The sequence below is a fragment of the Clarias gariepinus genome, chromosome 13, assembly GCF_024256425.1.
Source record: "Clarias gariepinus isolate MV-2021 ecotype Netherlands chromosome 13, CGAR_prim_01v2, whole genome shotgun sequence".
Lineage (NCBI taxonomy): Eukaryota > Metazoa > Chordata > Actinopteri > Siluriformes > Clariidae > Clarias > Clarias gariepinus.
In genome coordinates this window covers 22,048,960-22,061,020 of record NC_071112.1, presented here as the reverse complement: position 1 = coordinate 22,061,020, position 12,061 = coordinate 22,048,960, and the positions used below count along the sequence as shown (strand labels likewise).

The window sequence follows — 12,061 nt, the reverse complement described above, 5'->3', positions numbered from 1 at the left end:
TGAGTTTTTGGAGTTGACTGGACCCTTTTTAACACTTTTAAGTGCATGATTTTGAACCCCTCTAGTGTATCTTAGACATCATTTATCATTCATATGGTTCACTGTCCTGTTGAATGTTAAACCTCAAAAAGACTTGAGTAAATTGCAGACTGGAACAGGTTTTCTTTTTATAATTGCCTTGTATTTGGGTCCATCCATCGTTCAATAAACCTTGACAAATTTTCCAATCCCTATAGACAAAAGCATCTACACAACATGATGATACCCCTACGATGCTTCACTGTTGGGATGGTGTTTTTTATTTTAATGAGAAATGTATGGGTTCATCAAATATAGGCAATTTCTTTATTTATTTTTCACATTTTTGCAGATCTCTTTATATGAGATCTTCCTATACATTTTTGCTGAGGCTCCAAAATGCCTTTCTTGCAAACTGATATTCATAGGGCTCACCACTCACATAAAACACATAAAATCCATCTTTTCTGAGTGCCCAGGCTATTATCCAACTTCTTCTGTGAACTTCTTCCATGTGCGCTGTCTATCTCTGCCTCTCCTACAGAGTTACCCTTGACCTATTGTTTCACTGACTAATGCCTTCCCACAGATTTTTTTCTGGATGGCCTTCTCTAGGCAGAGTCACGAATGTGCCATATTCAGTTTGTGACACTTTTGTGACATTTGATTGCATTAATCAACTTATTTGATTTCTGGTGGCACTGGTTTTACCAGACATAATTTAAGTAATTCAAAATAGGAAGTGAATAATTACACAATCACATTTTTTATGTTTTATTTTGAAAAAAAAAATCAGTTCAAAGACCTAGTTACCCATTTAACTCCATTTTTTTCCATATGCTAACACTGCAAATTGCTGAAAAGTCAAAGGTGGGTCAATAGTGTTTTTAGAGTGCTACTCAAAACCATAACTAGGTTAGAAGTTCTTTCCACACAGTATACACTCATGGACCACTTCTTAAGGAAAGCAGTAGTAATACTGGATGGGCCTCTTTTTGCCTTTAGACCCATCTCAATTATTCATGGCATGGATTCCACAAGATTTTCAGAAAACATTCCTTTATGATTTTTGTCCATGTTGACCTTATTGAATTATTACTGTCGATTTGCCAGCTGCACATTCATGCTGCAAAATCTCATGTTCAAGGGAGTTCTATTAGATTCAGATTTGGCAACCAGGCAGACTACTGCAGAACACTGAACTTATTGTGCTGTTCATAAAAACAGTTACGAACAGCTTGTGCTTTGTGACCTGTCGCGTTGTAATGCTAAAATTAGCCAATATTACAGGGATAAACTCTCACCAGAAAGTGAGGCATGTGGTCAAGTAGAATTCTTAAAGTGGCTGTGGCATTTAAATTATGCTTGAATGGTTTCTAGATGCCCAATATGTGCCAAAAAGCAGTCCTCAGTGTATTACAATACAATCACTCTGGAATGTTGACATAACAGAGGTTGGATTTAGTCAACTGCCAAATTCTAAACCCAGCCGAAGTTAATATTCATCAGACCAGACAATGTTCTTTTAATGTTTAACTGTCCGGTGTCAGTGAGCCTGTATTGACCCCCGCCTTAGATCCCTGTTCTCAGCTGGATGGAAAGTAACCTGCTGTTGTCAGCGATCTGACTGAAGGTTTAACAGGCTTTCTGCTCACCATGGTAGTAAAGAGTAATTATTTGAACAGTTTCCTGTAAATAATATATATTTTAAACTCAAACTAGCCCATCTGGCACCAATGACCATGCCATGCTGAAAAACACTGATATCTCATTTTTCACTTTTTGATGGTTAATATGAACATTAACTGATGCTATTAACCTGTACCTCCTTGACATTATCCACTGAGCAACATCATTAGTTGATTGGATAATTGTTTGAATGAGCAGGTCCTGCTAATAAAGTGCTCAGTCAGTGTGCAGTACATCATTATGTAATATAATTATTCTAATGGGCTCAAGTGCGCATATGACGATGAAGCAATAAATGGATTTTTACAAATTATATTGCAAAAATGTAATAAAAAAGTTTCATGGAATTGATTAATAGTCTGATTAAAGATCATTGTTACCTTAACAGTGAATAACCTCACTCTACTTCATCCCAATTCTACACTATGCTACTTAAGCCATCAGCTGCCAGACGGCAAATTAACCAGGGTCCTATTGTATTACGTAACACATTTTCAGCCCTGCTGCAACATGCTGTTGAGATCCGTTTAGCTCTGTCTGCTCAGAATCAAGGGTGTTTCTGAACTGCTACCCATGGTAATTTCCACTGACATCTTTCTTCCAGCATGTAACAAAAGGGTTTATTTTAAGCCCTGGTGCATCTCAATTAGAAATAAGCCCAGAGTTTAATGTCTGAAATTCTGGCTCAGTTAAATACTCCCAGAGGAAAGAATGTAATGTGTTGTCTTTTCGTGTGTAAAATCGTTGGAGAAATTTTAATGGTAATTTCATATACAGTGGCACTCTTAAACCTGACACTAACACTCTTCTATTGTTCATGTCATACACATTTGTCTAAAGCTTGTCTAAGGGAGTGGTTTGTCAAGAAAGCAGCATTTGGCAAGTGCACTTAGTCATGATCAAGACATTATAGCAAAATAATAAATAATAATACGTTAATGAATATAATAATAAATATCATAAAATATACAAATCAAAATAGAAACACTCATATTGTCATTACATTAGTGTTGCCATTTCAGCTGATAGTAGTACTTCAAATACATATTTCAAAAACGTTTTAGATATATTGCATAATTGCACTTTTTGAAAATGTGTTGCGCTATCCTGGTTCTTTAGAATGAATTCTACAAGATGCTCAGTGCATTGTAGCCAAATGCCTCACCATGTGGAATCGCATTAATTGCACTGGATGGTTGCAAACAACTCTTTGCACCTCATTTTAAATGAGGACTACATTATAAATGCAGGGATTATGCAGACTAGTGATCCCATGAAAACTGCCTGCCATGTTCCAGGAAATATTTGTTGAAGGTACCCACAATATGTGATGTGCGTTATTATACATACACTATATTGCCACAAGTGTTCGCCCACCCTTTACAGCTATAACAGCTTCAACTCTTCTGGGAAGGCTTTCCACAAGGTTTAGAAGTGTGTTTATGGAATTTTTTGACCATACTTCCAAAAGAGCATTTGTGAGGTCAGACACCGATGTTGGATGAGAAGGCCTGGCTTGCAGTCTCCGCTCTAAATTATCCCAAAGGTGTTTTTTTGGGTTGAGGCCAGGACACTGTGCAGGCCAGTCAAGTTCTTTCACACCAAACTTATCTATGTCTTTATGGACCTTGCTTTGTGCACTGGTGCACAGATAAGATGAGATACCACGAGATAAAATGTTCAACTAATATTCACTGTGCACATATAAATGTCAGACTTTCTTACCTAAATGTAAGCCCGACATACAAGTGTACATTACCTTGGTTGGATGTGCTATGGGTTTTGTTGTTGTTGTTGTTGTTGTTTTTGTTGTTTTTGTTGTGTGTTGTGTTGCTTTTGTACATTTTCCAGATAGATCAATATGCATCAGCCCACGTTCATTTAGAATAAAGTGTGCTTCAATATTTCCAATTACTTTAATGCTTGTAAGGGATGGTAAGGTAAGCAGATGCAGCATCAGACTCCAGTGGTATTAAAGAGCCAGTTGCTGCAATTTGATTATGTTTTATTGTATTTATATTGACCCTTTAACAAAAGATGCTGTTACGGTGCAGCTTTGGATGTACATTCAAGCAGAAGTGACCAGGGCAATTAAAAACCGCCTGAAATGAAATACTGTAGGGAAGTGATATCACTTTGAAAAGAACCAGACTCAAAAAGTAAGATCAGACTTTCTTCTGGGTGACACCGAAAGTTGTACAGAAAAAGAGCAAATGCTATTCAGTGTGTGGAAAGAATGTTCTGGGCTGAACATGATTTATGATTTTAGCACCTGTTTTTGAAGATCCATGGCTACAGTGTTCTTGTGAGATTATTTACTGAAGCAGGAAATTGAATCTTAGGCATGCATTTTTTGGGGGGAAAGGCAAATACTTAGGGTGAGACTATCCAGGTGAGACAATCTATTGGCTGATGCTGCAGCACAAAACCTAGAAAAAATTTCTACACCTATTTGATTAAAAGGCAGATGACAAAAAAAATTTGGGTTTCTGTAACCTGTCTCTTTGAAATGCTGACTATAGGTGTAACTAAAAAAAAGTTTTGTTAAAGCCTTTCCTTACTCACATGCATGGGCAATGGAAGAGCAGAAAATAAAGGATACTCTTCTAGCTTACATTCCAAAACTAACTAATTTATTCAGTTCACAACATCAGATGAAGACAATGGCAGCACAAATAACAGCGTCTCTGTAATTTTAGCTGATTCAGATTCCCATCAGTTGATGTTAGCTGTAAAACAGATTGTTAAAGCTATGGATATTAATCAGTCATCAAATATCTCATAAGTCGAGGAAGAAGATGCTCTAAAGGTAAGTCACTCTCATCATTAACAAGTGATATTACTGTCCTAATTAAAATTTATCTAATGGTCTCATGCTAATGATCTCTGTGCTTAATTCCCTGATGTTGTTATCATAATGTACTGTTGCCTAGAACTCTCATTTGAGACAATTAGACATGTAATAATAGTATAATGGAGTGTAAAATCTTTGCCTATCCTAATTTAGACAATCTGATAAAGATTCTGAGAATACAGTGTCCACGATCCAATTATATTTACATTTAGGCATTTGGCAGATGCTGGGTTACTAGGTTACTAACCAAGTGCCATCAGTCAAACACAGTTGGAAACGGAATTTTTTTTTAAATTAGTCCAATCATGGGGTGTACCTTTTGGGTGTATTTATGTTTTGGGTTTTTTATAAAACTTTTTGATTCACTAAGAGTATGCTACCAAAGGTTCAATGAAAATAACAGCAGTAGAAATGTATCAGGGTTATTGACCAGATTGATTAACAGGACTGCTCTTACAGCTCATTAGATAGCGAGGCCACATTATTAGTTAGTGTGTTAACACATCACCTTGTAATCACTAATCATACAAACACAAGTTTAGAATGCATCTTACAGAGTGATGTAAGTTTTCGGTAATAAACAAAAGATGCAACATGGTAGCATTGGGATCTTTTAATATAATATAAACGTTTTTACACAGTCTATAAAAAACAAGATTTGTAAAACCAAAAATGGAAGATATTTTCATATACAGTACTTTAAGAATAAAAAAATAAACACTTTTATCTGAGCTCATTCTGCTGAATCCATCCTCTGTAACCTTATTCACACACTTCCATATATAGATAGACATCATATCTATTTGACTAAACCGTGTTAGTACAGCCATTTATGTAAAATGTGGTTTTACTCTTTTACATAAAAAAGTATACCAGGAGACATACCAGAACAGTTGTTTCTTTTCCAACTCCAGAGACCTTAATCCTGTGTTCAGGTTACTTTTTTTATGTAGCGTTTCACCTGTTGTCCTTGTGTCTGCTTTTGTTTCCTCCAGGTTCTCTGCTTTCCCTCTACACCCTGAAGCCATGCCAGTAAGTGGATTAACTGCTATAAATTGTCCCTAGATGTGAAAAAACATGTGAATGTGTGTGGACATGGTGTCATATGATATAATAGTGGCCCGTTCACAGTGTTTTGCTGCCTCATGGGAAAAGTTCCCAGATCCCTAAAGTTATTAAAGATGAATGAATAAATGAATTAATGAATTAATAGTATTTTTTTTTACTCCCACAGTAGTTTTGTAGCTTCCTCTACTGTGTAACAGGCATTGTTTCTGTATGGCAGGTGCCACCTTGACGTGCCACTACTTGATAAACAGGTATTTCTACATTAAGAAAAAAAAAACACATGACAGTGAATGCTTTTAAACAGAAACTATTGTTTCCTCCTTTTTTGTAACATGCACAAACTGTAAATAATATATATTATTGGGATCACTTGAAGGATTTTTTTTTTCTAACCAAGTTGTCTTCATTATTATTATTATTATTATTATTATTATTATTGTCATTATTACTACTAATAATAATGATAATTATAATATATATATATATATATATATATATATATATATATATATATATATATATATATATATATATATATATAATTTTCTAACCACTTTTATTACTACTACTACTACTACTAATAATAATAATAATATTTTAAGGAATTTTGTGTTAGCCTTTTTTAAAGTCATGGACAATTCAGTAACTTTGCAATATTTGATCCCGATAGAATAAAACTTTACATATGCAAGCTTAAGTCAAAACAAACACACAAACAAACAAACAAACAAAACCAATATTAAAAGAATCTACTAAATCATGCTTTATGCACGTTTAAAAATGATAGAATAATAATGCGTTAATTAAAAAAGTTAATTACCAACGGAATCATTTTGGGCACGTGCGCAGTATTTGTGTAGGCAGATATCTTGGGGTATCGTGGGAGGGGCGAATAAAGACAGCCACGCCCAGTGGGCGTTACCCTAATCTCCTGCTACAATGAGGGGCCGCTTGATCAGCCCAGAGTAAACACACAGCTACCAGGCTGAGAAGCATGGTCCCACTACTATACTGCGAATAATTACCCACTGGTCATGTCTTCCGTGAAAAAACAATATCTTGCTCTTTTATGTCTTGCTTTGATGATCGTTTGCTTAACAGTTGTTGTGAAGAAATGGCACTTTGGTCTCAGAGGGAATTTGGGGGATCCTGCTCTGAACTCGGATTTAACTCTGCTTCAGCTTATAAGAGAGAGACAGCGGGAGATCGCTCCGTTTTACACCTTAAATCACGTGCATGGATCATTGGAAGTACAGTCGACTTCTCCCGGCTCAGGCGCAGTAAGGAACACCACTTTGGGATCGGAGGTTGGATGCAGTGATCTGAGCGGAGTGACAGTTGTGGATTTTCTCGGCGCTGGTTACACGAAAACGGTGTTAAAAGTCGTTTTGGCGCAGGGTTTAGAGGTGGCGTTGAAAACCGTGAACCATCAGGGGACGGACATGAGATCATGCTTGGAGGATTTTAGGGATCCTGCAGGCTGCCAGGACCTCGTGTCCTTCAAACTGAGGAAGGAGATCATCCTGCTGCAGAGACTTCAGCACCCTAACATTGTCGAGGTAAGGATTTCTGAACAGGAACAGACTCCTGGGTCACTTTTTTTTCCTCTCCAAACCTTCCTGTATAACAGGGATGATGGATGTTTGTTTTACGTTGACCTTCTACTGCTGTGGGTAGTGTATAATTATTCACTATAACCATCTCAAACTATCTACAACATCTGCTTTTATTTGACAAATAAATGCATAATAATCTTATACAATGCTTTCTATAAGGAGATGTTTAGTTTTGCATTTATCCACATATCCATGTATTTATCCAGAGCTATTTAAAAAAAATTTACATGACAAAATTTTTTTCATAAAAGCCAAGAGAAAAAAAAAATAGGGACTGGAGAAGCAATGAGAAGCTGTTATAATGTAAGTGATAACAGGAACCAACTTGGCTTTTCACCGTAAATTGTTTAAAAATAATAATAATAATATAATAAAACTTGTTATTATTCGGTAATAAATAAAACTTTTAAATATTTTGCTGTGGAATAAGAGGGGAAAAATTTTGTTGTAACTTGTCATGGGTGTCTGTCATGGATTGTTTTCCTAAAACAGCATGTCTCCTTTGTTGTTAGTTAACATACAGCGAACACATTTACTGTCGTAACTGTTACACTATCTCCTATCCATAATCCATTATTTGTTTTTGAACCAAAGTCTAAACATGCATTTCATTAATAAGTGCTGCATATATTTTCATTGTATTGCTTATCTTGGTTAAAAGATAAAGCAAATGAAAATGTAAATTTTAAGCTCATTAGAAATGTAAAGCACACACCCTGTGATTTTAGAAAGCGATCTCAATTAAAATACCACCCTGTGGTTATAATAGATTGATTTGTTTTGTGGTTCCAGCTGAAAGGTCAGTGCCAGGACAGTGCCCTGGTGGGTGGCATCACAGCAGTGCTGGAGCAGGGAACCCCGGTGCAGATGATTCAGCTCCTGCAGAGCCCCTGGGAAGAGCGCTTTCGGGTAAGAACCTCGACTTGACCACCTCCCCCCTTACCTCCTGTGGAGTGTTAATCAGGAGTTTCCCACCCACAGACCCCCACAGGGCATACCTGGGGCAGGGGGGGGCAGGGTGGATGAAAATTCTCTGGTTTAACTGAAGCCCTATCTGCAAACCATCTAAACCTGATCAAATACTCTGAGGGACAGATGTCCGTCTCAAATATCTACACTAGCTGTGAAACTGAGCAGGATCTGGCCGTTTGCGGTACAGACGGAGGATCTGATACCCGGCTCCAGGAAAGGAGAAGTGTTTGATTGAAGTACTTGGCTCACCAGAGGCAGGTGCAGAGTGCCGGTGCGCTTTGATATTTTTTAATAGGTTTTCAGGAGAAATGGTTCCACCTGGAGGGCTTTAGAATTGAGAGCTTGTATGCTGAATTGATAGGAATACAAACTCCATCTCTGTTATTACAAAGTTCAGCTCCTCTATTGTGATAAAATATAAAAGACTGGCATAATAGATTTGTTGTTCCTTACAGGCTTATCCAATAATCATGTAGCTCATATGGCCGCCCATTAGCTCCCGGACACGGGTACGATTACAGAACTGCAGATTCGCATTAATACCCAAGTCGTCGATTCCAGTACTGTGATCATCTTTCCGTGTGTATTTTATTGCCTTGGCTTACGGGATTTCTCTGATCACGGCCATATAATTATCTATCAAGTGGAAACAGATGTCTGCATGCTATTGTCTGTTTTATGGTTTGTTAATATTTTTATAGGTTTCTTATAAAACGTGTCTGATCTCTTCACACTGCAGGTGTGTCTCGGCTTGGTCAGGCTTCTTCACTATCTTTCGCTTTCTCCTCTGGGTTCCGTGGCCTTGCTGGACTTCCAGCCACGTCAGTTCATCATGGTGTCTGGTGAGCTCAAGCTGACTGATCTGGATGATGCCATCGTCACCGAGACAGGATGCCGGACGAGTTCAGATTGCGTGTTGCAGTTTCCGTTGCGCAACTTCACCTTTCCGTGCTCAGTTGGCGGTGTGTGTCAAGGCCTGAACGAGATGAGGAACCTCTACAATGCTTACAGGTGAGTTCAGCTTTATAGCCATCGGTGCATGATATATAGAGTTTACAAGCGACCTGTCAGTGTCGGTGCGTCTGGGAGTTTTATGACTCGGTGTGCTTTTTCTGATAATCTGTTTACCAAATGCCCAATTAAGTTAAGACTTAATTGGGCATTTGGTTAACCATATTGTTTGGATTGCTTATTACTGTGGATATATGCATGCTTTATGGCTGACTGTAAAAAGACATGCTGTTCAAGAAGGACGTCATTATCCAAGATCAAGATTGTTTTCACTGTGTGTCATCAGATATTTCTTCATCTATCTGCTGCCTCATCAGGCTCCAACAATACTGAAACCTCTTGTGGATCAGATAATGAACACAACAGGTGAGCGGTCTCTTTTAGTGTGTGGTTTCAGTCATCATACCACCATGTCTTTATTGGTGCATAACTCATCTGTTTCTATTGTACCACCAATGCCGATGTGTGCCACAGGGGAACTGAAACACAGTGTTAACAAAACACTAGAGGCCTTTGAAGAAGTCTTGCGTGTATACAAATCTGGGCTGCATCTCCAGCAAATGCCTTCATCTGTAATTAAAGGTAAGAGAGTATTAAATACTAATCCTCTTATATAATTCATTAAACCTGTTTGTATTTATTGTTTTGCGGTCTCAAACATGCTGGTTCATGCGAAGTTTCCTGCAGCTAGAATAAAAAAAAAATCTCATCCAGCTCAGACAAATTAAGATAAAAGTCAATATTTTCTGTTTTACCTGTTCGACTAAGGCTTAATGTGAATGCGTTTCAGTAGACCTTTAAAGCAACACGGAATATGACGCTTGTCTATTTTAATGTCAGAAACATAACTCAAAGAGCACCTTCAAGCAGATGTGCAAAGTGTCATAAAAAGAAACCATGTAACTTAATCTGTCTTCAAGCACTGGTGAAATAGTAATGTCCCCTGTAGGACACTCTCTCTCTCTCTCTCTCTCTCTCTTTCTCTCTCTCTCTCTCTCTTTCTGTCTCTGCTGAACCTGAGCTTTGACATCCATAAATCATCCGCGCAGTCGAGTTCAGCAGCACTGAGGCGTAAAAAAAAAAAAAGAGCCAGGCCTTTATAATGTTATGTCCGAACAAGTTCGCAACAGCTCTCATAAAATATTTTGACACATTCTGAACACTTGTGTAATTTGTTAAGCTGATATTTTTTTTGGTCACATTGTCAGTGCTTCAGACCTCCATGCATGCCGCTCGTCTCCATCACAGTCACATACATACATTTCACTTTGTCTCGTATTTACCTGTTTCTCATACGAAGGCAAAGGAATGTCTTTAAGTGACAACTCTTTTATTTTAACACTGGTCATGTTAATGTTTTTTGAAAAACTGAGTTTTCCTTTCGTCCGCATAGACTATGCTGTGCTGAAAGCCATGGGTACATCCGGAAACAAGGAGTACAAATGCTGGCCCTCCTACAGCCATCAAGGATGCATGCTTTCTGTGCACAGTGCTGCAGAGGCTGCCCACATCTGCAACTCTTACCCACAATGCACCAGCTTCTCCTTCAGCGACCAAAAGACATGGACAGGTTAGTATGAATAAGAGTTCCACATGCCTCATTATTGCAAAACCCAAAACAAGTGTATTGTCTGCTTTAACATAAGCAAGACACTTATACCTGGACTAGCATGGCACAAGTTATGCTGAATATAATAGTGAGTAATGTTAAACGATTTATCCTGAACAGTTCAGACCTCCCAGTGCTCAGATGTTCTGGGATGTTTGGCCTTAAGCACAGATTCCACAATTCATTACAGTAAAAAAAAAATGTTAGAAACTTTTTTTCATTAAAAGTGTGTTCGTAAGCATAAACGCATTTCTTTGCCTTTACTTGTCCGCAGGTCGACTTCTTGCCTCGTTCAGAAGTGGCTTCAGTCATCTGGTTCCAGATGTGAGCTCAACAGTCTATGTTAGGACAGCCAAAGTCTCAGCAGCAGCTACTCTTTAAGGAAGGAGGGAAAAGAGGAAGATGCTTTGGGGGGGTAACTATGAAGTGAATGAACGAGATGTATTTATAGGCATCACACTGAAAAGCCTGTTTGATCTGCCTGCCAGTGCTGCACGCTGCCAAGAGGCGTCTAAAAGGATTTCCCTTCAGGTATAATTACCTCTCCTTACACAAAAAGAAACACCCAGCCCTCTGTTTTTTCCCCTTTGCAGTTTTGTTTGTATGGCACAGTCCAATGAAAGGATATTGAGCCTTTTCTATACAAGCTCTTACACAGATTTACTTTGAAGTTAATGGGGCCAGCGGTTCTGCGGCGTTGCGCTGCATGCTGGTATGCCTTAAACGCGGTGTTGCGACAGGCAAGACAACAACAGAAAAAGTACTGAAATTACAGCTGTGTACGAGCCGAGCTGTAGTTCTATAAGTAAATAACTAGTTTAGGATCACTTTACTGATCATTGCTGTCTTTTTTTTTATTTTTTTATTCCAGTCTACATTTTCATCCAATGGATGCGATCGACCTTGTTGTTCTTTCAGAGAAAGAGTCACTGTTCTTTGACATTTTTGATATGTTGTGTAGTGTGTTTTTGTGCTGAAAGGAATTAATAAAAGTGTTTTGTTTTGTAGCTTCTTTTCTCAGTGTAATTAATAGGACGGTATTACATTACATCCATTATACTCTTTTTAAAGCAGTCAATCTGCATTGGAAGTTCTTCCCTACCTTCAGCCTGTCAATGAGACCTGTAGCATACTGTGCCCCGCAAAGTTTACACAATACCTTTCCAGTGCATACTAATTAATCACTTGCGGGGTCATTATGGTTTAATTATTACATGTAAATGC

The 12,061-nt window shown here is 38.0% G+C and overlaps 1 protein-coding gene across 1 annotated transcript; it reads left to right on the top strand.

Annotated features, from left to right (window-relative positions):
* The first annotated feature begins 6,618 nt into the window (after positions 1-6,618).
* On the top strand, positions 6,619-11,807 carry pkdccb (protein kinase domain containing, cytoplasmic b). The gene is made up of 7 exons (XM_053510235.1): positions 6,619-7,188; positions 8,038-8,154; positions 8,957-9,228; positions 9,515-9,594; positions 9,703-9,810; positions 10,622-10,798; positions 11,112-11,807. Exons 1-7 carry the CDS (start codon positions 6,664-6,666, stop codon positions 11,216-11,218), a joined length of 1,386 nt encoding a protein of 461 aa, XP_053366210.1. The 5' UTR covers positions 6,619-6,663; the 3' UTR covers positions 11,219-11,807.
* Positions 11,808-12,061: the final 254 nt, after the last annotated feature.